This window comes from Pagrus major, chromosome 10 (assembly GCF_040436345.1).
Source record: "Pagrus major chromosome 10, Pma_NU_1.0".
Taxonomy (NCBI): domain Eukaryota; kingdom Metazoa; phylum Chordata; class Actinopteri; order Spariformes; family Sparidae; genus Pagrus; species Pagrus major.
In genome coordinates, this window is record NC_133224.1 from 22,864,703 (window position 1) to 22,892,164 (window position 27,462).

General features: G+C 39.4%; 1 protein-coding gene across 1 annotated transcript in view; it reads right to left on the minus strand.

Annotated features, from left to right (window-relative positions):
• Positions 1–25,204, minus strand: part of LOC141003768 (zeta-sarcoglycan-like) — a 38,916-nt gene extending 13,712 nt beyond the window's left edge. The window contains exons 1-4 of the mRNA XM_073475210.1: positions 24,926–25,204; positions 15,279–15,476; positions 9,604–9,705; positions 775–862 (exon numbers count right to left, since the gene is read on the minus strand). Coding sequence (XP_073331311.1) covers positions 775–862; positions 9,604–9,705; positions 15,279–15,476; positions 24,926–24,964 — 427 coding nt within the window. The 5' untranslated portion in view covers positions 24,965–25,204. The remainder of the gene's footprint in view (positions 1–774; positions 863–9,603; positions 9,706–15,278; positions 15,477–24,925) is intronic.
• Between the last annotated feature and the right edge of the window lie 2,258 nt (positions 25,205–27,462).

The window sequence follows — 27,462 nt, forward strand, 5'->3', positions numbered from 1 at the left end:
AAACCCCCCTCTCTCTTTCATTAATCCATGGGCTGCGACGGCAGGGGAATTTAATTATTCTCGCCAAGTTTCATCTCATTTCAGACAAAAAGCACTTTCTACAAAAGCAGGCACTAATTTTCGAAGGAAGGTCAAGCGTGTCCAAAAAGTGTCATATCACCAGTCTTGTCAAATCAGCATCAACTCTCAACTTATGTTGGCTAAGATCAATAGCTATTAATGTTAATAAGCAGGTCATTTGCTTTCCAGTGGTCATTAATCATGTAAATGACTTTGGTAATTTGGACTGACTGATGGTTGAGCTTGATGATAATAAGAAGAATCCATTGTCCTTTCATTAAGTGCACTAAAGGTTAGTGTCTGGAAGAAACTACAGTCTTTTTTCTTTTTCTTTTATAAAAGGCACAGAGACGATTAGAGAGATTTTGAAGATGAATTGTTGCGCTAATCTTGATTAAAGTCATTAATAAAATAAGATAAATCAGGCAATTTACAGTCACGGAAAGATTAATCTAACATCACTTTTAATAAGTTGTAAATAGAGAGAGAAATAAAGGCCAAACTTCAGTGAAAATAAACACATAGGCCAGCTAATTACGTGATTTCTTTTAACATGAAATGACCAACGGCACAAAAAAGACAGTTGTTGAACCCCATGTTTCAACTACCTCAGTATGTGTTTCCCATCAGCTGTGGAAGGTGAGTAGCAATTCATTATCTCAAATGAAATGGCTTCCAAATAAATCAGTCCAGCTGTAAGAACTGGAGACTCACCCACTGTGAGCTGACCGGTCAGCTGGCCTTGGTCGTTCCTGACGTTCAGCGTCACATTCTTTTCTGATCGCAAGACCAACAAGCTGTCCTAGGGGAAGCATTAATGGGGCAGGAGAAAGACAGAAAGGGAGAAAGAAGAACAAGAAATACGTTATGATCTTATATTGGAGGGAAAATCAATAGTTAAGTGAAGACTCCTCTTTCTTTCTTTGGCATATTTAAAGCAGTTGACATTTGTGCTTTAACACTGTTTTATTCATTGCTTTTATATTAACAAATCAAATCAAATCAAATTACTATGTGTAATGCTTAAGGTGTTGAACCCAAAAGATTATGACCCATCTTCATGGAGCATTTTAGCATCTTTTAGCCCATTGTTTTGGCTTTCTGGCCCAAAGATGTTCTGTTTTGCTTACTTTTCCCAGCTCTCAACTGAACTTATCTTGCCTTCATAGGCAACATTTTTCAATGAAAAACACAGATAAACTCAGTGATACACTGCCTGGCCAGCACCTAACAAAGTTAACAATTAGCTGGTGAAGATATTGGTGTATTAGCTGTTAATGAGCCAGATATTTTACCACAAGAGGCGTGAAGACAAAAACAAAGTTAAGAGGAGAGTGATACTGCACTTTTACCTTGGTTTGGCCAGAAACACAATGACAAATTAATGGTAATGTTGCTCTGTCTCAGCTGGATGTGTTACTTGTTTGCCAACACAGTTACCATTATAACGTCTTTCTTTCCAACTTCTTTTTAGCAATGTTGTCATATTCACAGAACTCAACAACTGACTTGGTGAGTACAGTATTATCATGCCAACACAAATGCTGGCTAAAACTATCAAAAAAGGAAAGGTGTATTTGTGAGAATTATCCTTTAAATCCCCTCACTCACTGTTTTTTATAGAAATTCACTGATGTATCTCCAAAATCTGTATGAGTGTACCTGCGCCAATGCAAAGCAGGTTGTGCTGTTCAGTAAAAAAGCCCTTCCAAGTGAATCTTCCTGGATATAAACCACAAAATTGAACTACATTTAGAGTAAAATGAAACAAATTAAATTTAAATTATCCAAATGAGTAATGAAGTGTAGGTAGAGTTTGAAGGGAAAGGGGGTGGAAGGGTGGTTAGCTGAAAATGTGTATTTTCCATCAGTGACAGGCGTAGGAGTATCCTTTCTTCGCTGCAGACATTTCAACTCTGGACTTCTGCTTTCTAGCAATTTTGTATTTTGCAAGTTTATGGCTGTTTGACATTTGAATGATGGCACACGTGCGAGCCACTGCTTGCATGCTGAAAAGGCTTAGACCTCATGCAACACTCTTACCTGATCAGCTATTATTAGAGCTTGCTTTTAGTTTTTAACCTGCCTGCCTCAGAGTTCTGCATTTCAGTCCTCTTATGATAACCTTGAAACCTGGGTAACATAGTGACTACTCGCACTCTTGGTTGCTAGCATGACAGTCTGTTAAAGCAACAACTGATTTTTTTTGGCCTTTTGTTGGCAGCTGTAACAAGCTTTTAACACAACATTGACATATTGGCACCTTATAAAGTAGATATGGGCAAACTCGTTAGTAAACCATTGCCTATAACACATCCAGCAGACACAGAGCAACATTAGCATTCAGTTAGAGTTGTGTGTCTCTGGCCACCTGATGAAAAAGAAATACTCACTCTCCTTTTAGCTCTGTTTTGGGAAATATATGACACTTCACATGCTACACAATCTTTCCCAGCTTGTCGTTGACATTGCCTGTCTGTTGTTTGGTGCTGGGAAGGTAGTGTAAAGTTAGGTAGAGTTTTTGTATGCATGCTGCATCAGAAACCTACTGTGACAGTGAACCAAATTGTAAAACCAAAATAATGAGCTGAAAGATGCTAAAACACTCGGACACACAGCTGAGGGAAGCTGCAAAATCGAATGATTGTTCCCTGGGGTTCATCTCTACAAATAACTCCTTTTGACATTACACACATTGCTGTCTATTTGTAATTCTATCATTAAAATGAAACTGTAGAAAGTGTAGTTTTAACACAATTCATGGAACATATTTGTACCATACACTCCTGTCTTATGACTTAGTGCAAACCATACTGCATCTGTTTTTTGGTAATGGGATCCTCCATTTTGGACTCCGCATTTTGTCCCTTTTTTCCAAAAAAGGTCAGCGCTGTCATGAGTTTGCATTTGTCAGAACAAATAGTTGGAACTCTAAACAAAAACAAATTTACTTTGCCCTCACATGCAAATCCACTGATGGTGCACTGAATTTATTTGAACTCCCGACTCCCATATATCTCGGTTCATGTTAGTTTCTTTCTGTCGTATTATTTGTAATTAAAATTGACATTTGGTTATAGTTTCATAATTGGGCTAATAATTATGCCTTGATACAGTCTAACGTGTGTGATTAACCTAATGCTCTCCTAAAACAGGCGTCAAATTGTAGCAGATTATCTAAAGTTTGTGCTGTTTAACTTTGGAGAGGTCAATTTCATTCCCTGTTTGCTCCTTCCCAATATAAATGCGTATCATGAACGGAAGTTCGCCAGGAAGCGCAGAATCATGAAGAAATTTGAGTTCTCGATTTGAAGTATCCCTTTAAAGAGTTTATAGGTCCTAAACTGTTTCCTGAGGGGCCATGACTGAGGCGCTGTTGCTCTCCTCCACACTTCTTTGGGATCACATAAAAGGCTTTTTAGTCACTGCGCCTGTTGAGGAAGGTCAAGTGCAGATCAGAGCAAATGCACATAAATGGAGCCTGTTGTTGAAGGTGCATCGGGCCCCGTCAGACTGAAAAATTACCATGGCTGCTGTAAGGCAAAGGATGCTTCCCTGCATACAATGAATAACATCACAGCAGAAAGCGAGAGCCCGCCGCACCGCTTCGATGAAATAACTGAAAACAAAGCAACCGCGTATGATGGTGCTATCGTACTGTGAGAGCAAAATAAAATGCAGACCTTTAAAGCATAGATAAAGAGCTCAGGGTTTAACTGTAATCCGAACCAAATATTTGCATAAATATATTTAAATTTTAATTATATTTGAGTGTTGTGCGAAAGCCAATTTGCATACTAAACTGAACAAGTAAATATAATGATGAAAACATGTCACAAGTTGAAAAGGTACGCCTATTAAGTCTTAATTTACTCATTCTGCAGGCAGGCTCTTTGCATGCAGGGTACAGCCTGTTTTAGAACATGTTTTCGGGCATATTTAATATTTTTCCACATTAAAAAGGTCCCTGTATTTCAGTGTAATACTGTTAGCCAAATTAAATGGGTTCTAGCATACTGGGTTTGAAGGATGTTCAGATCTCTGAGGCACTGCTGCCGAAAAATCGCTTTGATTATGAACTGAGTGTTAAATAAGTGGATGGCTTCAGCTCTCATCTGCAGATTTGAATTGAGCACTGGTGTGTACAATCATCTTTGTCATGCATCTCCAATACAACTATGAGAGACTCTGTGAGGGAGAAGTTTCATCCCAATAAAGACACACCTGCATCTGATGCTATTTATAGATGAGTCAGGGTCCCCGGGGAAAAAAACGAGAGCCAACAGACTGAAAAGCAGAGATTTGCTAAACTGGATCTGGGCAATGTGTTGCCTCATACCCACATTGTTTTTCAGACTGAGGCAGAGACTTCAATCCAAAGCAAAGATTTTCTGAAATTTCAGAGTTTTCTCTTGTTTATAAATTTAAATTGTAGTGTGATACTAAACAAAAAAACAACAGGAGAGCAATGATGAATACAATGATTGATCACGAGTTAAATGTTAATATAATCACATGAGGCCAATTATTCTTGGTTATTTATGCCATTACACCTCTGCATATTTATAATAACTTACATTTGCAGGCTTTATTATAATTTGCATGGATTTTGATGTTTTTGAGTAAAGCAGCAGATTACCAACTTGTCAGATTTGACCTGCACAGTGCTATCAATAATAGGGTGTGACTTGGGGTCACACAAATTGGGTATTTTAGTACAGAAATTGAGACCTCCATGTGCCTTAATGGCAGCTGTTACACACCCCTGGCCTTCTGTCGTCCTGTATGTCCTCCTACTGTTTGCATCAGTGGGCTTTCACTCCTGTATGTGCAACTGAATCAAAGGCCAAGGCTGCAGGCTAAACACTTTACTAGCTGATTTTTTTCTCTGAACACGTTCAAGCTGAGAGAAGGAATTCATCAGTGAAATCAGCTCTTGTAGTTCTTAACATAGATAAAATACACTGGTCGTGATTGGAATTCTCTGGAATACATCAATTTACAAAACACTAAAGACAACAAATTCGAGTGGACTGACCACTCTGGTAAAAATACATCACTGCTGCTCATCAAATCTAGTTTGACCTCTGTTGTCCTCAAGCAGCAGCCGACATTACTACTAATGCATGAGAATAACAGGAGCTATTCCAAGACAAAATCACTAAAACTAAAGACTTGTCTCATTTGTAGGGATATTAATGAATCATCATTGATTGATTAATTGCCGTAGAGAATTGATTTGTACTTTCAACAATACAAATAGACTATTCTATATAAACTAGCCATTTAGTAGTCTCAATATGGGTTGAATATCATTTGGTTGGATGTTGAATAGCAATAGACAAGATGAGGTCATTTTGTATTATTTAGTTAAGCATTCAAGTAACTTGGTTTTACTTTATTTTCCTTTTTAATCTACCTTTCTTTTAAATACTCTAGTTTGCACCGAACATAGATTGTGTCAGTGGTTAATATAGTTTTGTAATGGAAAAACATCCAACAAATTTCATATATTAATAATGACTAACCGATAAAGCGACTGAAATTGCTTAAAATTTGCATCCCTACTCATTTGTGCATTCAAGTGTTTGCAGAAACTTAAAACAATACATTCTGCAAAAATAAATATGGTTGCGGATCTCGGATACAGATAACAGAAGCATAGTCTGTTAAAAAACTACTCTGCAAAAACATTCAGGACAATAGAAGTTTGATAACTGGAAGGCAAAACCAAACACTGTTTGATAGAAATGCAAAATGCAAATGTTGTTGGGCATCTGAAGCTAACATTATTACAGTGTGACAAAATAAACAGCCATTACTCCATCGTTACCAGAAACCTAAATGACTCTCTCACTCTAAAGACTCACAGACAACATATTAATATATTAATCTTTGAACAGGCATTACTGTTTAAAGTTTCTATGGGAGGAAAGTGAAAGAAAAGAAAACCTGCTGTAACATTCGGTTTTAACACTTGAAATTCCACCTGCCAAAAGAACATTGCAGCCATATTTTCAAGTGGGACAAAGATATCAAGCCTGAAATTACAGCCATTTTGTTGCTTTCAGACGGCTGAAATTTCGAGTGTCGTACTGCTATCACATGCCTGAAAATTATACAGTATTGTGACTTTCACAGGAGGAGCTGGTGCTGTTGTGTGGCAATCATACGCCTGAAATTTCTAATGTAAACTGGATTTCAAACATTTGACATTAAGGTCATCCTTTTTCGTCGTCCTCATATTGGTTTCTTTTTCCCTTAATAATTCAAGTGTGTGAGTGCACTCTATAAAAGCCAACAGGCGGATGGATAGACAGACAGACTTGCATATGGGAAGCCCCCAGGCTGAGGAAAAATAATATACAGTATATTCCATCTATCCATCTGCCTGTCAGATTCGACAGACAGCTCAGCACAGGTTTAACTGAAAGCTGCTGCGAAAAGAGGTCAACATTAGTCACACATATTAAAACAATCATAATATTGAGTGTCTCTAGTCCAATTTAAACTTGAACCTTTGAGCAGGAGTGTCACACAATACCCATCATTTCATGTGATAAAGCAACAATGGGGCTCTAGTGTTTAAGTGTGTGAAATCAACTCTGCACTTGAAATTTCACCTGCTGCTGCCAGTGGCACACTATTAAGATCAAAATTTGGAGAGGCAGTTGTGACCGCCTGGGTTCACACACTGCGCTGCAGAGCAGGCAGGAAGTTCGAGGCATCAACACTAAAGCACTGGAGCCTGCACTTTGCCACCATGGTGTGGAAACTATATTAATTGTAAAAACCAGTGTATAGTCAGCATGGTACTGGGCGATAGAATTTTTCCTGGTTTTGGGACTACAGACTACACCACTCTATTAATCCATACTTCGACTTCCAATCAAAATATCCCCATAGCATTGACTGTCAAAAACTGACTATTTGATGAGAATAAAATCATGTTTTTTTCTAATTTTGTTCAATGGAAAAAGGGGTCTGTAGAAAAAATGATCTTAAAAATTAAACCATTATTCATTTTTTAATCGCTTGGTGCATTGCAACAAGAGTTTAACACACCATATTATCAATATAGGCAAACTTGTTAGCAAACTCACATTGCCAGCAGATGTGGAGCAACATTACACCCACTGGAATTGTGTTTTTGGTCGCCTGGCAATTCCAAGTCCAATATTCACTCTCTTTAAATCTGTGTCGGTCTCCACCAACTCCTGAGGGAAATAATCTGTCCTTTTAGCAGATAAATGCTTAACTGTTTTAACCAGCGAGTCAATAACTTTGCAAACTTCCTGTGCGCTACACTAAACAGCAGACAGACAAAGGTTTTTGTCTGAACAGTGGCCTGCTGCTGCTAGACATGAAGCTGTGAAGTTGCAGCTTGTAAAACCAAAAGTTACCTGAAAGAAGCTTAAAAACACAGCAGAGTTGGGTCCTTATTCTCTGTGGGGTTGTCACAATGAGCCAACCCTTTCATATACAAGTAGTCATTTAATCCATTGTTAATCTTTAATTAGTGCAGTTTTAGGTATCAATATTCAGTATTGTTCTGTTATCAGTAACAAAAATTGAGAAGATTGACAACTATTTTGATAATAGGATTTGCTGCTTTTCTTTGTCATTTATGATAGTAATTGAAGACCCTTTGGGTTTCGGACTGTTAGCTGGACAAAAAAACAATTTGAAGACATCACTTTGGGCTCTGGGAAATTGTGACAGATTTTTTACAAATTTTTGCTATCTTAAGTCGTGAAAATAATCAGCAGTTTAATCAGAATGAAAATAAGTGTTGGTTACAGCCCTAACGCAACCCTGATCATTGATAGGTCTTTGCAAAATCACAAAAATAATAATCAAATTTATCTTTAATTACTGTATACTGTTATGCATTACATTTTATATTTATTTATGTATGTATTATTAGCATAGCCACATAGTATATAGTATAATATATCATTTGTATTTTGAGCAGTGAAAGTATTAGCAAAACTCCACATAATACATTTGTTGTAAGTGCTTTTTTTAGCTTGGCAGGGTTTACAACCAGTGTAAACCGTACGTGCAAAGTTACCAGCTTTCATTTCACAACATGCTACTGAGAGCGCAGATTTAAGAGCTACTTAGCCTGTAATATGCTGCCAACCATCAGAGTTCCTGCCAAAAACACCAAGGGAGCTATTTCCACTTGGTATTCACAGATTCCGGCTTCAGTCATTGATGAAAATTCAAAGCACTGATTGATCCATGACAAGTAAAACTAAAGCTACTTTGAGTTCAGCCTCGACAGCAGCTTGGACTCGGTGAAAAAAAAAAAAATCATACTATATTTAACTTTAAGATATCTATGGTGCGCTACAGAGGTCACTGCTGTTTGTGGTAATGGCTTATTGATCAATGGTGGTTATCTGACTGAAGAACAGCACTGTGCACTGTAGTGTAAACTCATTGGATAACCATAATCCTTGCTCTCCCAGTGCCTGACATATTTCCTCAGGTGAGAAATATCGAGTGACCCACATGAGATTTTTGTCCTGCAAATATCTCTGGTGCTGGTAGATAAGGGGGCACTGCACAGCATGTCTGTAAAACAAGACAGTAAAAATGTCTGCAGGTGGTATTGCACCGTGGAATGAAATATTGGCTTTGTCCGATGTTCGACTTGGCCGTCTGCTATGGCCTTGAGGTGTTTGCTATTGCTAAACACGCGACTGTTATATTTAAAACAACATTTAGCTCCAACTAGAACATCAAAGGGCAAGAGTGGGCAATTCCAAGTTGTTTTTCAATCTGCTGTGTCAAATTGTGCCCACTATCGAGCCACTTCCTCCATCGACGTCCCTCAAAAAAAATCAAATTTACATGGAACCCCAGCTTCCAGTGCTTGAAATTGCTTTCTGCACCATGCCTAATCACTGAAAAAGGGGATGATCCAACTGAGCGTCTGTGATTCGTGTGGGAGAAGGAAATTTGGATCAACTTTGCACTGGAGCTGTGTTGGTTAATCTACTGAACATCAAAGAGGAGAAAGAGGAGGGAGGAAGTGGAAAGGGGAATTTATCGCGTGGGCTTGATTGGAAATCCAGCGGGGGGACTCTGGTCCCTCTGTAATCGCCTGTAATCTCCTGTTGGGTTGTATGTGGCCTGAGAGGAGCTGAGAGGCAGCCTATTACCCATCTCCTGCCGATGGGAGGCCCTGATAGTGCACTGCTGGAGGATGACAGGAAATGAGGAGGTGGAGGAGAGGAGCACAGGACAGAGACAGAAAGAGTGTAATCTCTTCTTTCCAGGCACAAATATAAAGTAACATCAAAGTATTGTCAAGTCAGGGTTCAAAGGGAAGTTGGCCTTTGTTGTTAATGAATTGATCATAACTTCCTCACCACTGTGAGATCAATACCAGCTTGTCTGCAGCAGAGAGATCTTTCCACACAAGAGCTTTTCACACGCAATTCTGTCAATGGTAGTTATTCCTAGTTCATCAGCGCTTCAGAGTATTGATCAACAGGAACGTTTTTGAGATGAGCAAAGCGAGCAACTTACCCTTCTGGACTGGATCTCATTCACATAGAGAGGGAGGAGAAACTCAGAGATTCCCTCCAGGCGAATCCCATCCTGATTCAGTTGCAGGTTTCCCATTCCGTCCTGAAACATAATTATGAGCATCAGTGATGTTGCGATAAGAAGTGCCGATTGTCCTGATTTGATTCAACGGATTATAAAAAATTGAATCCTGCTGCCGCTGAAGTACATTAGGAGGAGCAGGAGCTGCTGCGTGCCAGGCGGGCCCGGTGGACGGGCGGCAGTGCTGAGTGACAGGGAAGAAGAAGGACATGACATCGATGTGACAATGCCACAGACACTCAGTGGTGTCAGGGTGACAGGCTGCATGCAGTGGGAGGTAGACTGAGGAGAGCCAGGCTAATGTGGCAGCTCTGGATGTTGAGGAGTCATGAAAATGGCAAAAGAAAGTATCAGATGATGGTGCAGATTTACGTGAGTTATTTTAATAGTTGTTATTATTGTAGCAGTGTGGAAAAGGCTCCCCGAAAGGCTTTCATAACCCCACTAACTCACTCACCTCACTCACTTGTCAATCACTGCTGCCTCCTCCCCCTGATAGCCAATCAACTTGGACTATTCCCGGGACTTACTGTTTTTCTCTCCGTGAGGACTGCGTGAGTCAGCAGATATCAACGAGTGAAAGGAGGATGAAAGAACTGAACTGAAGTTCGTCTGTTGAAGTTAATAGTTCCAGACCAGTTTGTAGCAGCTCCTTGTTGTTTTGTGTGTGCGTGCAGCTACTTGTAAGTATTATGTAATTCATTTGTACTCATTTGGTGGCAATGTTTATGGTTATGTTTCCACATGCACAAGTAGTAATAGAAGTGGGAGTAGTTGTAGTAGTGAGCATACGTACACTAGGTACTAAATGTTGGAATGCACTTATTCCATCCAACAAAAGTCATGTCTGATACTTTCTATGCTGGTTGGCTGATCAATAACCAATAACGTTTTCTTGTCAATGCCATTATAAAATTCACAATCCAATCTTTTTACAATCAGATACATTTACTTGGTCACAGTATGCCCTGACTGTTATCTTACATAAAAAAAATATCACATCAGCAAACATCAGCAACTGATATTGGATTGGTGCTTTTGATTGGTAGATAGCTTAAGCTGAGGTATGGGAACTGCTATCAGAGATAAAAAGTTGGTTCAGACAATATGCATCAAAAACCTGACTAAATTAGCTTTGTTGTAATGGATTCGAACACCTCAATCAAGTTTAAAGAGCCTGCTAATTAATTTTCATTTCAGAGAGACGGATGTCATATGTACAGGCTAAAATATACAACTTTTTCCCTAAATTATTTTAGTCTGGAAGCCTGACCATTCAGCTGCCCTCCAAACTTGTGTACCGTGTCAACAGACCTTTTATGTAGCAGACGTTTTGGCATGTCATTGCAGGAAAAGCGAAGGTGGAACTGATAACATTGAAAAAAGACTGCACTCCATTTAAGTGAGCTGGTTTCAGGATCCTTTTCAAGGTATTATGCAATGCTGGCTCACTGGGACACTCTATGGAACCGAGTCATTGATAACAAAATATGTTTCACCTTGTGCTTTTCTTGCTATGACAAACTCAAATGTCTGCCAAGGAAAGTGTCTCCAACTATTATAAGGTCCCATCTTTAGTAGAGACCTTGTGTAACTAAAAAGTCCAACCAATAAAAGTCATCACAACTTTTCGACAATCCCATCTTTCGGCTTGTCCTGCAAGATCAGGCTGCCGTCCTCCGAATAACCTATTGGTTTAATTTAGAAAACCTCACTGTCACTGTACAAAATATAAAATGAAGCATGACTCTGCAACTTCACTGCATATTTTCCGCTCACATTTAAATTATTCAGGATCTGATTTTGCTGTGACATAATTCGGTAGAAATTGTACAAGGTTATGTCTTGCCACATCACAATGAGCAGAGCGAGGTTTGAAGGCAGATTTGTGAGGATCTGCATGAACAGATGGGCCCTGGATGGAGATTGTTAATTATGAAGGTGGAGAACAATGAGGAGAGCTCAATCATACATGGCAGAGTGGAGGGACGGTTAGGAGGACAAAGTCAGAGGAGTGGATGAGGTGGGCGGGGCAGTGTGGCGTTCTTTGTATGTCAGCAGCCAGACGTTAAAGTCACTTCTGTGCTGAAGTGGAGGTGATGTGATGGGTGTAAGGAGTTAAGTACAAGCTGCAGTCAGTCAGACAAGTAGGTGTGAGGCAGGACAAACAGGAGGGCGTTACAACAGTCCAGTCGTGATGCATCGAAGGCTTGAATGAGTTCCTCAGCATCAGTGAAAGAAAGAAATTAACAGATAGAGGTTTTGTTTTTGTGAGGTTTGAAAGAAAAGTACTGAGCCAAAGACGTCACCCAAGGTTACCCAGTTGTCCTTAGCAAACAGGCAGTTTGAGTTGTTTTGTGACACTTCATTCAGGCAAAACACAGACTGTGACTTGATTTTTTCATACCAATGAAAAAGTCACACATCTGTGTTGGACAAATGTTTCCTGTCCACACAGATGGGCAACACAAATGGATGGAATGTGTTTGGTATGTGAGCAGAAATTAGCAGTGCACAGTATTTTAAGGACATAAATAAGGAATCCATCTTTATAAATGCTGCCATCATGTGCTCAGTAATACTTTTGTTGTCTTTTTGCATAATAATATCTCATATTCAATCTCATATCCAATAATATTTTATTTTCACTGTGACATCAGATTTCTTTGCCTAAGCCCATATTAAGCCATGAACATGAAAGTAACTGATTTAAAGCTGATTTTACCCATAAAAGGTCAGATTACTAGTTATGAGCCTGTAAAAACAGCTGTGTAATGTCTTTTGTGGCTCTGGAGCAGATTTCTAAAGTCTGAGAAAATAACCCTGGGGCCTTTTTAATGTGTGCATTGGATGCTTTCAAGCAGTGCTAACAGAATGAAAAGAACAAGAAAACAACTGGTAGTCTGACCTGGGATGGATCATGCATTATTCCAAGGTGGTTAACCTTGTAGTCACACTGGATAGACAGCCTAAATTAGCTACTTTTGTTGTGTATTTGTAACAGATTTTTAGCAAGTGAAACCAGATACAAACAGTGTATAGCTGACTCGATTGCATTAATGTTAATATTGGATTTTATTTTGATCTAACTGCCAGCTGTGGTGCATTTACAGCCATCTTGCCAACAATTTATTGACATGTCTGTAGTTCTTTTCACTAAGGGGTAGTCAATATCAAGGATTCCCAATACATCCGACTCTGAATTAGAAGGCCGAAGCTGACGTGGATGGTTTTTCCCACTTAGCTGCTCGTAATTACAGTTTAAACTATCTGACTGGCAATTAACCAGACAGGGAAGGTCCAACAATGAGATGCTAGTAGTATGGCAAATGTATGATCCAGCATTTTGGTATTTAGTATTTAATGATCTCTTGATTATGTTACCAAACTACACATAAACTCACTGACCAGTTGACCTGCACTTGTGCCAAAAAATAACCATCTTTGATGCAATAATAGTGAAAATGGAGAAATTCATCAGCTATTTCACATCTGGATTAGGTCCACAGGGCATCTCAAAAATGAGAAAGTTTGCAGTTTATAAAGTGGCTGCCAGTGAGGGACTAATGTCAGGTTATCTCGACCACTGACTGTTAAACTAACTTAAAAAAGGTATTAAAATCTGTCTCTTGGAAGTCTTCCAACTTTATGGAAATGCTAAATTGTTTCCATTTCTTACTTGATAGACTAGCAGACTTGTTTTGTTTTCTACTACATTCACAATTTGACCTGTAGTTCCACAATCTTCCTAGCATTACAAGTGGTGTTGTAGCTCTTGCAGTTTTGAGAGCAACTTTATTTTTAACACTGATGCTTTCAGGCAGTAGTCGTCATCAGGTTGCGTGAGTGATGTCCCCAGATAGCTGATCATATACCTGTCTTGCCAAAAATGGTGAGATGGTGTTGCCTGGCTGCTTTTTTGGAGCTGGGAAACAATGTTTTCATGCCAGTTACCACTTAAAACCGACTATAATACAAACACAACTGGGTGTAGTTTGGCACGCGTTTTCTTATTGAGCTGCCTGAGTCCTGAGAGATGGGGAGCAGCGAAGTACATTTTCTGGAGCGACACCAACAGCACTGATAAGGTCTTTTACTCATGACATAGATTGATGGGAGGAGAAGGAGTAGAGGAGTGATAGCAATAGTCAGGGGACGAATCCGTCACAGAGGCGGGATGCTGCCATCGCAAGTTTGTTGACAAAATGGTAAATTGTGTGCATTGTCCCTGGAAATGTCACAGGAGCTCGGAGCATGTGCCTGTTTGGTTTTCATTTGAGATTAACACATTCTGTGTCAACCCGTCCTGCTGCCAAGTCTTTTCTAATTCTCTATCAAATCCAGATGAGACAAAACACACAACATGAGAGATGGTGCCTGTGACACATTTGGGCCTCAATGAATACATTCTTCCACTAAGGATTTTGGTATTAAGGTCAAAATAAATACAGAAGAAACTACACTTGACCTACGAATTCTAAAGTTATTGTTAGTTAACAAACTAACTTACCCCCTCCTAGTGTTTTCCTGTGGTGTTACTGTTATTGTCCCTGTCACAAATACAGCGTTAGCAAGATGGCTAACACTAACGGCCTGGCTACTGTCCAAAGCAAAAATCAACTGTAAGAATCCCTTTTTAACCTAGAAAACCTGATCTCAGTGCTCTGAAAAGGCAGAGTAAAACACTGGTTGTATTAATAAGTAGGCAGGTTTTGTTACTCACTGATCCAGCAGAAAGAATGTCAGTTTTGAATAGTTCCCAGTCCCACTAGTAAGGGTAAACGCATATCAGCGGTGGAACACACTTTGACACAACAGAAGTACTAACTAATTTTCTGATCTCAAAGAGCTAAGCTAATGTACCTGAACAAGTCTGAACAAGTCTTATAAGCATTTTGGTTGTATTTGTTTAGACTTTAGTCAAAATTACCAAACTGATTATTCCACTTAACATTACTCTAATAAAGTCACTTTAAAACGGCAGCTTTTTAAAAAAAAAAATATATATTACCATGTGGCCTGTACTTGGTTTATTTCACTTGCCAACAACAATTGTGGGTATGGTTTCCTCTCGGTTAGTGTGTGAACAAAAAATGTGCATTGAAACAACCACCTATTTTGTTCCATTGGATTAGTTCTCAAATGATAAATTCATTAATCGATTTGTCAATTGATAGAAAATTAATCAGTCTTTTGACTCATTTGTCCAGCAAAACTACACGCCACAAGCTCCAGCTTTTCAAAAGTGAGGATTTGCTGCCTTTCTCTGTGTTACATAATTTTAAATTTGGAATTGAGATGGCTGACGAACCAAATGAGCAATTTGAAAACATCACCTTGGGCCCTGGGGAATTTTGAATGGCATATTTCTCAGTTTTCTGACATTTTTATAGACAGAACTGTACATCAAATTCATTGAAAAATAATGGAGAAAGTAAGTGGCAATGAAATGAACCAGGAATTGCAGCTATACAGTGGAGCTCTTTCCCAGGAACAGTCAGTCTGTCATATACTGGGTACAGCTTGAATAACTGTAATTTAATAAATATAATTATAATTCACATTATTTTGGACGATGCCATGCTGCAACTCACCAATGAGAAATTCATGACTTTTATGATCCAGACAGTGAGGGCCAGGTTAACTATCATGGTTACCAGGAGCAGCAGCAGGAAGAAATAAATGCATCTTTTCCTCCAGCCGTACAGACCCACTGGGTACACGCCGGCATCACAGCCTGGTCGCTGGAGGTGCAGGGACTGGGATGCGAGGATAAACTGCTCCTGGGTAATCTGGAAAACAAACAAACACACACGAAGGAAGTTTTATGTTAGTTGGCTGTCAAGAATAGACTCACTCTGTAGAAGAAATTGCATATTGTAAGACGTTATTAGCTTGACTCTGGGCTGAGGCATGGCTGTGTACTTCTACAATTATCAAAAGTGGTGCTACATAAAGAACAAAAGGTTAGAGCATGGCATGAATGTACGCTGGTGTATTACTACACGTCTGTGCTAATTAAATGGAGTGAGAAGGGGATATTTCATTCTGTAATACAAAAGGAACTGATTTCTCTTTTTTTTTTCACTCCAAATAAGGGTTGCTGGTTTATTTTGGGGAAAAATTATATTTTCCGTTGTTTGCAATTTTGTTATGACATACCTGTATGTATCAGCCCTACACATTTCTAGAAATGGAGCCCAGAGCAGAGCAATTCATCATGCTCCAGGCCTAAAAGACAAGGTCATTTGGGTGACTTTATTTTATTAAAAGATTAAACCAAATCAGAGAGCCCAAAGCGAAAACAGTGGTGTGTTTCATTCCACTGCAGGAAAGGGGAATCATCACTCAAGATTCTTTGATTACAAGTCAGCGACCAGTTGTGGGAATACCTGACCCAGAGGTGGGAAAGCTCTTACACTTACACTTCTTTAAGTGAATAAACAGAAATCTGCAGCTAAATCTAGATGGTAATGAACTTGTTGTAGCAAATAATGCAAGTTAGAAGAAGAAGAAGAAGAAAAAGAAGAACAAGGTCCTTGACATTTCTGCTTATATTGATATACTTCATGATGGAGATTCATTTGTATGGATTTAATAACATGTCACAGCTTTGTTTACACTGCTAATTACTTGTTGACATTTTGTCAACTGGATCCCCGTGTTCACAAAAAGTCACCATGAGTGACAGCTTCCTGCAGCTGACCTGTTAATCGCTCCCGTCTGAGGAGCTGAGATTTTTATAATGTTAGTGCCCATCAATCTTTCACAGGAAAATGTTTCCCATGCTGTGCACACTAAGCAGGCTTTATGAAGCTACGTCCAGCCACAGGAAGTCAGTCCATGATTTTTACAAAGGATATCTCTAAAGTTCAACTTTAAATTCCACATTAAGACCAAATTGCAGGCTGCTTTTCTTCCATGCGGCACTCATAAAAACAGGAGGTGGATTATGAGACAAAGGATCAATTTGGTGCCAGAGAAATGTTCTCCACTCTGGCTGAGGAACGGAGTGCCTGCCAGCCGCTGAGGAGCTGCTAAGACGCGAGCTCTGATCTGAGATCAGAGAGGATGATGTCTGTCAAGTGCGGTCGTCCAGGCGAGGGTGAGCAGTTGCTGTTCTCCAGCCGATCGTGACTGCGGGCTGACAGTGTGAAACTCCTCATCACAGGGTGCGAGGCTGGCTAAGCTCTGAACTGCTCTTTTCAGCGGTTGGGATGGATTCACACTGAGGCGGCCTGCCATCCCACTCTCATGCATAGTTGATGAATAAAACAAAGCGCCTGCTTGTAAGATTAAATGTCCACCAGCAGCAGAATCTTTTATTATGTCCAATTATGTCAAAGAACTTTTAAAACTTCTTCACACTTCCAAGGAGGCACTATTAATTAATCCCACCAGTGTATAATGCTTTAATTGCAAGGAACATGCATCTATAATTGACACACCTGTGCTCAGTTTTCCCCAGAGACGTAATGCATGCATAAATCAAGTCAGTATTCATAACACACATGCTTTACTCACACTCAGCAGGTCATTAGCATAGGACTCTGATGGCAGCTATCATTAAATTGTATGTTTTCCTGATAGGCTCTCATTAACTGTGGCACAGCAAGCAAAGACCCTTAAGCTCAGCAAGCTTAAGACTCTCAAGAATTGAATTACTTGACCACGGTTTAAATAGTGCATCCTGTTCTCCTCTTTACCTCGTCAGTTCAGATATAGCGGCAGGAATCTTGCTTACAGAGGGAGAAATACTACAGAAAGTGTCTGTTTAACAATCATGACACATAATCTCAGCCTTATTATTGTTGCAATAGATCGATATCTCTTACACGGTGGAGCAGTTGATGAGTTTTATTGATTATAAAATCACATTCTGAATTTGGTTTTGTAAAAATTGGGTAACAGAGTGTATCAGGCAGTATGTGGTATATCAGCTGATAAAAGGAGGTGCCAGAATTAAGAATGTCCACGAATTCAAAGAAACACCTGCATTTTTTTTTTAGACATTTTTAAAATGCAAAAGCCTTTACTTCATGGGTGCAAAGCACAATCACTATCATTATTGATTTATCAGCTGATTACATTGTTGATTACTCCATAAATCAGTCAGAAAACTGTCATCATCAGATGTGTTACTTTGTTCAGCTGATGGTCCTTAAAATTTAAAGTGAATTAAATTTAATATTAGAAGAAAAGATGCAAATGGGAAGCTGGAACCAAACAGTTTTTGACATTTTTGCTTGAAAAATTACTAATACTCCACAAATGTTACAAAAAAATTGGCGCCAGGTTTTTAAAAGCAGTTCACTGTTTCGAGTGGGCGATTTTAAAAACATTCTCAAAATTGATACAACAGAACCAAAAATATCACCTTTTTTATTCCACCCATTCTTCTTCCTTTTCAAAACCTGGTGCCTACATTACCCACAATGCAACTTGGCCATTGAGTGACATCACTGGAGGCAACTCATCAGATTACATGCAGCATCTTCTGGAGCCACATAAGGCTTTATACTACTTTTTCACATATGAAGTAGTACTCTCCAAGACCTGTAAACACACTGTATAGCATAAAATTGATGGAGTTACCCTTTAAACAATCAGCTGATTATCAAGCAATATTCCAAATAATTGTATGTTGATTGACTGGTACATAACTAATCTGGGTGTGCAGCTCTACTTAACATAGATGCATTTGGAGCTCAAACAATTAGTCGATTAATCAATTTGTCCATCAACAAAAATTACTTGATGGAACAATTTTGGTAATTGATAAATTGTTCACAAATTAATTCAGACAAAACAGTCAATTGGATTCTGGGAAATTGTAATGGTAATCTCTAATCTACATTTTATGGACAAAACAACTTAAATCATGTGACGAGTCAGAAAGAATAAAAGTTTTGGCCAAACATTTTACTAAACTATGATATGAAATTCCAGTTATTTACAATTTTACAAAGCTACCAAAATAATTTGTCTGTCTGTTCACTTAAGCCTATATATTTCCAAATTTTCTCATACCTTACACCATTCCCTGGAAGGGCATAAATGATTGGACAATCTCTAAACCAGAACAATAATAACACAGGGTAATGCACTTCAAACATGGCATCCAACAACAGTTTTACCACTGCCTCACAACTTAATCCACTGTTTAAGTGACTGTTTCCTTGGACGAGCAGTTTAGGTCAGTGGTGGCAGATGTCTCACAAATGGATGTTGCGACTTTGCAGCAAATACAAATGACCCATATCGCTGGCCTAGAAATGTCAGTGATTCCAATTTAAGCAGCGATACAGCTGAGGGACAAGAGCATTATGAGAGGTGCTTACCACTAAGGCTGAATATATAAACTCTCAATGCAGTGAGGCACAGGAGATTTTTTTTACTACAACTGTGCATATCGCTGGAAAAGGCCTTAGACACAACATTCCGTAAAACCACATACTGAGTTACTACAGATCATCCTCGAGACACTTCACTAGAATCTAAGACACTCAAAACTTCTCTAACCATTCAAATAACACCAAGGGGGGGAAAAAAGAGTTTAAAACCAGTAGTTTTGCCTGTAGCCATGCCCCTGCTGGACAGATTCAGTCTATTTTCAATCCACTGTTGCTGGGGGAAACTTCAGCACTTGTAATTTCTATGGCAACCCACTGTTCCCAACACTAGTGGATCCTGTGATTTCTTTGCAAGAGTTTTAATGCATATATTACCCTGGTCGAGTCATGCCTCCTAAAGCTCGGTTATTCACACAGCAAATGGAGGAGTGCATAGCGGCTGGCGTTTTGTCAATCTCTCATTTCAGCATGCCGGTCACAGCTGACTCTCACAAACACGCTGGACTGCACTGATCGAGATGTCCGGCTACAGCAGGCGGGCACAAGAAACAACTTTGACTTTTGAGAAAACAAAATATTGATTACAGAGCAAGCTGTACAGGCACGTTTCACATTGTTGAATCCCATTTATCAGTTTATGTCAGCTTCAGTAAGTCTGACAACACTTTATATGTAAAAACATTCTGTGACTACAGAAACAGTCCTGATAATAATTTGAAAATAGGGGTCGTCACTTGAAGATCACTACATGGACAGGGCTGTCTAAGTAGTAATCTCTTTAAATCAAAATTCAGCACTTGTGGGGTCCGTGCCGACTTGATTGTTTGCTGTCTTTGAGGAGGGAGGGGGGCGTGAGGGGGGTCCTGGGATATTCTGGGATTCATGTCCATTTTTCGGGGGTTTGGCTCCTCGCTCGGATAGTTGAGCTGGTGTTTTTTGTTTGTAGTGGAGAGGGTGGTGTTACGTTCAGGAGGTTTGGGGTGGAGGTGGTTGACTGGTGGTCTCAGACATTGTGACCCTACTGTGTGTGTATTTTATCAATTATAGCGTTTTATTCATGTATTTTATTATTGGAAGTGTATTTCACTCATCAAAGCGCTTCCTCAGTTGCTGTTTTTCTTTGCTTGTGGTTTGTGTGTGCGTGCTTGCTTGGTAAAGACCCCAACAAATGTCACATCTTCATGATTTTTGACTGTTTTTTTTTTCCAGTTAAAATAGAAATTGTAATGCAAGAATGTTCATTTCCCCCAAGCGATATTCATTCTGCAATCATAATATCTGTCAAAGCTAATCGCAGTATTACTGTTTTTACCCAATCATTTCGCCCTAAATTAAACTAAAAAAAATAGCTACAAACATCAATGACATCTCAAACCATAAATTCAACCGACTAATCAGCTGAATCCAAAGTCTTCACATGGTCAAACCATTACAATTTTGGACAAACAAATCAGTTAGCCAATCAATTACCCAGTACAAGAAAGGAAATAATATGCACTGATGTATTAACATACTGGATTAAAATGTACCCAGTGTGGTGTCATATAGCACAGATGCAATACTGAGCTTATTTCACCCAGTACCCAATGGGTAGAAAACTCAACAGGAAGGGTTTTAATCCAGTATCCCAACAATTATATAAAAAAAAATAACACCACCACTGGGCCAAAGCACCTTATTGACATTGGGCCAATTTAACCCCGTCTTGCACTGGGGCTATATTGACCTCCATGCTGAGTACATTTTCCACCCAGTGTTTCAGTGTATTGTGTTTTCTCAACCATCAATAATGAGAAAATAAAGTTGTGTTTTACTCTTGCACTAAAAGATAGAGTTAGTTACTCAGTTAGTTGCCTTTCTCTTAAATTTGGTCCTTTACCCAGTTACATATTATGCAGTTTAGGACTAACAGCCAACAAGCAAGTTTTATATTGATGTGTGAAGTGTAATGGCTGTAGAATAATGACACCATTGGCGTTTAGATTGGTTCCCTATAAACCTTGACTTCAAAGTGAATTTTTTTCTGCCACCGGGCATGAAATATCCCGGGAAAATGAAGGCTGACTGGTGGACCAGTCAAGCTGGCAGCTTGGCACCATTTCTATGTGCTTTCATGTCCTCATTATAGACTAAATGAATGAATAAACATGTTTGTCCTGTGTTGTTGGTGCTGGCACCAGAATCGGAGGGACAATGAGAGATTTTGTCCCCCCACTTTCAGGCGTTATGGTACAAAGTGGTAACGTCTAAGCCAGGTATTACAGCCATAGTATATTGGCGATAATGTCTAAGCCTTTGGCATCGAACACGCACCTACTTGAACCTGTGTTACCAGCCAAGCCTCCCCTTTAAAGACGGTGGTCTGGTAACCTGTTTGTGTGACAGAGTCCATCGGATTTGTTGTGGGAAGCGAGTCTCTTCTGTTGTGGGAGAAAGGCAGGAGCACTTTGTTGCAGTCACAGGAAAGTGCATGCTATTACTACTTTAGTCAGCCATAAAATGTGTCGATAAGCTCAGTTTGCAGTGTAATAGTAGCTGAAAGGTTGTGTATTGTGTTTGCTGCCACAGAAGAGAAAAAAGAAGCATCTTCCTGTAGTCTGTTCTACACAACAGAGTAGGTCAGACTGGAATGTTTTCTTATCTGTTGTGATTTTATTTCGCTTGCGGTGCACAACATTACCAGCCTATTACAACCTATTAAAGCAATAACTACCCAAAACAGCCCAAACGAAGTTGGAGCACACTCAGTTTGTATATAAACGGCTGGCCAAGTATATTTGACGACCCATTTTAGCATTTTTCACTTTTATTTTTATATCCGTTGAGAAAAAGACGCCATCTGCGATTAACTATTGGACAATTTGCCCTGGCTCATCAACGTACAATCACAATCAGTGTGTTACTTCCTGTTAACACACTGATTGTGATGCAGCCTGTCCTTCTTAATGTAGCACTACTTGCGCTGTTTTGAACAAGCTTGTAAGTGCACCTGGTTGTTTCAATGTTATTCGGTATCACATTGTTTATGAAAGTTTTGATGAGGCTACATAATAACAACGAGCTTCATCCACACACAGCTCCAAAAATCCAAAACACGACATATGTTTTTTGGGCAACTTTATAAAACGCAAAGGCAGACACATGTTGGGAGAGAGTAGCGAGTAAGTTTTAAAGCGATTCTGAAAAAGATAGTTGATTTTTGAGTCTCATTGTCTGAAGCAGTCCACAATTATGTGTGTATCTACAATCCTTATCCGAAAAGGCTTTTTTTGTGCAGCTCCATCTATGATTAAACTATCAAGATGCGTTCTAGTATGCTCAAGACAAATGTCAATAGATTACCACGAACAGATGGGTCTGAAATCTACTCAAAGCTACGGATGGTTTACCACCTACAGCCCTGATTACATGTGACTTCTATTAATAGAAAACACCCACATGGTAACTTGCTTCTCTAAAGGTACAATAATCTATAATAAACTGCTATCTCTGTCGATCCTGCTGGTCCTGATCCATGTGGATTTCTTGCACGACCAAATTTATCATTGTGTATGCTACTTCATCAACCTCTTTCAAGTCTGTTCTGAGATCTGTGTCACTTTCCTTTTCGCTAGGAGGGGGGAGAGGAAGGGGGTCCTCAGAGCTTTCAATACAGACGTTTACAGCTGGATCCAGCCAAAGCCAGCAATTACCCAGCAGTCCCTTCCCACTGCCAGCACGCCTCATCTTCACCAATTAGCGTAGAGGGTGATATTCCACATGCTGTTTTGATCAAACAGTGACATGCTGCAGAGGCAGCAAAATGCAGCTGAGAAGCCCCTAATGAAAGAAAATGAGACGTTATTAATGCTTGATAGTGTTAATCAGCAAATCGCCGAGCACTCCCTCACTCTGCGGTGCCACAGGAGCCCCACGGGGCCTCCTCAGCTGGAGGTAAGAAAACATTTGAGATGCACTAATGACTGTAAAGCCTGTAGTCATCCATCCTGCATAGGAATGCCACACAATCGCTGAGGCAGCAACAGGGAGAAGAGATGGACACTATCATGTTAGAACCTTGACACAAGTTATTAAAGCACCTGTTATTTGGCTTGTGTGGGCTTTTTAGTTTGACAAAATAAAAAGCCCAGTGAAAGAGACAGAGATGCCTGAATACACAGCTGTAACTGGGAAAGCCAATTAAACTTCTCATATGTGCAAGTCAATGCATTGATGGAACCATTTCACATTTTGTTGATGTGACAATCAACCACGCGGGTGAGGCTGCTGCTGTCGATAGCTGCTCCGCTTTAGATGCGAAATCCAATCTTTGTGGCTCCATCATCTCTGGTGGAGTTGACAATAGCGCTGGCGCTTGTCAATGGCTTCATCTTTTGCTGTGCGGTTGCCCTTTATGGGTGGATGGCAGCGCACTTCCCTCCACTGAAAGCAACAAGGTTACCCGGCTGAAAGCTCGAGTTCGGCAGGGATCAAAGATCTCCAATAAGTCCGGCTCGAGGAAAGGTCGCAGCTGTTCAATCAGAGCCAAGAAGAATGAACATCACAGACGTGTTTGAAGATGGGTTTTCACAGAGAATTTCCTTTTGATGACAGTTTCATGAAAAATATTTGTATTCGGCAACACAAAGGTGTGCAACAAACCCGCACCTCTGACCTTTGCATCATCTATTAAGAGCTGGTTTGTTGTTAAGTCTGCTCTGTCAGTTCCATCCTCGGCGTTGATGATGGCTCTGCCAGTGGGGGAGAAGACGACAAACTGCTGATGTAAACAGACAGACACTTCTCCACAGTACACTAGCTTTCCTTTTCTAATCCCTGGCAAATCCTTGGAGAGCCTACGGGGCCATTTTGGACAGCACCCCCATAGGCATCATTTGCATTCATCAGTCAAACGCACGGAGGAAGTGCAGACTGAACGCAGCCTTATCCACAAAAAATACTGTTGCAAACAAAGCCAGTTTTAATTAGAGGAAATGCTGGATTATTACACTTTCAAATACTTGTAAAAAAAAAACAAAAAAAACATTAAAGATGACAAATCAGCTTAAACTTGCAGACTTGTCACTAAGTGGGAAGTGCTAGATCAGCTCAGAGGCAGTGTGCAGGAGTGATTTCTTGACCGATAAGCGTGACCTAACCACTAGGCCAGAGCTCTCTCTCTCTTTCTTTCTGTGTGTGTGTGTGCAGCCTAACCAGTGTCTGAACTTGAGTGCACAGCCCAAACAGTAGCTCTGCTGTGTAGGTTTCTGACACGGAGCTGCCTTTTTCTTTCTTTCTTTTTTTTTTTTTACACTGCAGTAGCAACTGAGACGAGATGCACATACTGTACCCAGAGGTTACTGCCTCCCACTGCTAGACCGGAATGATAATGAGAAACCATGCAGGCAGAATATTCATAGGCTGTCACATTACTGTGATTCTTGAAGGAGAGAATGCATATAATATGAGGGTTATAATGCGAGAGGGGGGTGCGTAAAGAACTCCAGGCGGCCCTCCTGGAGCTGTTCTGAGCGCTGGTCAGTGGATATTAGTGCCTGGAAAGAGATGCAACCACTGCATGACTGAGACACTTTACATTCATCTTTAATTAGCTGGCTGGGATTTTTTTTTTTAATGGAACAATTGGAGTGCACCTGTTGCAGACAGCACTCATGATGTGAAGCCCTGAGTGTGGGGTGCTGAATAAAACACAATATCTGGGTGTAAATTATTCATAACTAGCTAGGTTACACATCAACGTCCTGTTAATCCAGGTTAACAAAACTCCTCTTCGTCCCTGTCGCGCGATGACACGTTCGTGTCAAACTGACAGCAAAATGACACTCATAAACTTGTAAGTTTCGATGAAGTATTACAAAACACGTATTTTTTAAACAGTGTTAGCTTACCTTCAGCGTCTCTATGTCGAGAGTAGCCGACTGCTCCATGTTAAAGTCTCATGTGTCACAGTTACATATTTCCACAAAGTTCAAACAAGCGAAACGCACGAGATTCCGCCAAACTAGCTGCACTCCCATTCAAGAAGCAGAAAATATCCAACGGCTGAGTCAAGTGGGATTTTTTCCCTTCTTTTTTTTGTCTATCTACATTTTAACAGTAGTTTTTAAGATATTTAAAGCCGCGTTAAGGGCTGTGACTGGTGTTCAAGCAGGCTGCGGTGTCATTAAGACGGCGGGCTCAGGTGCTCCACTCCGCCGCTCACTTTTCCTTCAAGGAGCTCGTGAGACGAGTCGCCTTCCTCCAAAACTCAACCGACCGTCAACCCTCAGACAACGAAGAAGAAGACTTCCGGGAGGGATTGTCAAAATAAAGGTCGTGAAGCTGAGCACGCATGCATCCATTTGTTTTTTGTTGTTGTTTTTTATGGGATGTAATTGTTCTTAACAATGGTGGAATAAATACATTTACTCAAGTACTCTAGTATAATTTGAGGTACTTTTAAGGTATTTTGAGGCAAACATTTTACTTTATACTAAACTACATTTCTTTGTCAGTTTTAGTCAGATTTAAATTAGGATATATTATTGTGGGTTAAGCTACCCAGTAGTATATAAAATAAATAATTACAATTAGCTCCAACCTTACCAGCTAAATCACTGACGTGGTGTACACATTAATACACTGCTAATTGTTACTGAGATGTAACTAAGTGTATTTACCTGAGTGCTGTACTTCAGGACTTCAAGTACTTCTATATCTCTACTCCACTTCATCTCAGAAGCACATGAAATACTTTCTTACTTGACTAAATTTCAAATTGCAATGTCTCCCTTTCATGTCTAGTGAAGACAATGTGTCTTAAGAAATTTGGTGGTCAGATGGGGGAAAGTAAAAAGGACAATATCTTTATTTTAAATGTGGAGTAAGTATAAAGTAGTGTTCAATGTAAATGCTGAAATTAAGCACAGATGGATAGATTTTTTTTTTTTTGGTCATACATCAGAGAATACATTTTATTCTGAAAACATGGTACTATTCGGATTCCTGTTTTATCACAGTAAACAGTCTGACTTGACACAATTCAAATCCCACTGGAGGAGACTCTACATTGGCTAAAATAACTATTTAAAACAAGGAAACTGCAGCAAAAGATGTGACACCTGATAGCACATCACCAGAGGCAAACTCTCCCTGACTGACTCAAACTGACAAGACATCTGGGTGGCATATACAGATTCATTTAACCATCATTAAGAGAAAATAAACTCTTTTTATTAGTAAATGTTAAGGTACTAACACGTGATATTTACTTGCAAGTCTCTACATGAATGTGAACGGTATGATTACTCTCCAACAGCACGTACAGTCAAAGCAGTCGCCTCATTCTCTAGCTCTATGTGCTCACATTCATTGGTAGTTGATGCCCCCTACAGGACACATAGTGACACTACAATAAGAATGAGTATAATCAGGAAATTGTACTTAAACGTTTGAAAGTACTGTTTTACTGTTAAGTATGATACCATTATGTATAAAGACTCATGCATTAAAGTAAAAACAGGATTTTACTGTTGTAGTTGGTTGAGGTGGAACTCATTATGAACTAATTTGTGTAGGACCCTTTGATTATTTTCTTTATCTTTGAATATCTTTTGATTAACTTCTCTAATAATCAGTTGATCATTTTGTTTGTAAAACTTCTGAAAATATTGACACAAGCCGTCACAATAATGCAAAATGCAAACTGATCAAGTACAAATTTGATTGATTAAAATAATTGAAAGAAAAAAGCAGCAGGTCTTCACACTCGAGAAGCTGGAAACCTGAAATGTTTGGCATGTAAATTACTTAAATGATTATCAAATTCTTATAAAATAGTACAATATTTCCCTCTTGAGTGAAGTAAAATAGAAGCAGAAAAGAAAATACTCAAGTTAGGTACCTTCCTTGAGTAAATGTAAGTAGTTACAGCCTTCACTGGAAAAGAAAATGCTTACATTTCAAAACAATAGATGGTACACTGAGAGAAGTCACAAGAAATGGAGGCAAAACCAACATAAACACTGTTCACTATACACTGTAGATTGGTTATATACATAACTAGGTATATGGGTGGAAGGTAAATAGACACTAGGCTAAACAGGAAACATTTTGTGAAGAATATAGTTTGAGGAATGGCAGTAAAAGTATTGGGATTCTTTGTTATATTTGATAAATATTATTATAGATATGTAGCTTAAAAATGGCTTAAAATATAAGCTGATTTGTAGTTAATGAATATTAAGTAGCCTACTTGTATCAACATATAGATAAGCGGTGTAGTTTCAACATATGGATCTGTTCATTGCAGTATCCTTAAAAATGCAGTAGAGGGCAGCAAAACCTCGGGTTGACTGTTTTCAGACAAACTCAATCAACCCCGGAGCTCCAACTCTTTACAAGGATTGATAATCAATCATCGATTAATTTATTCATCATCGCAACG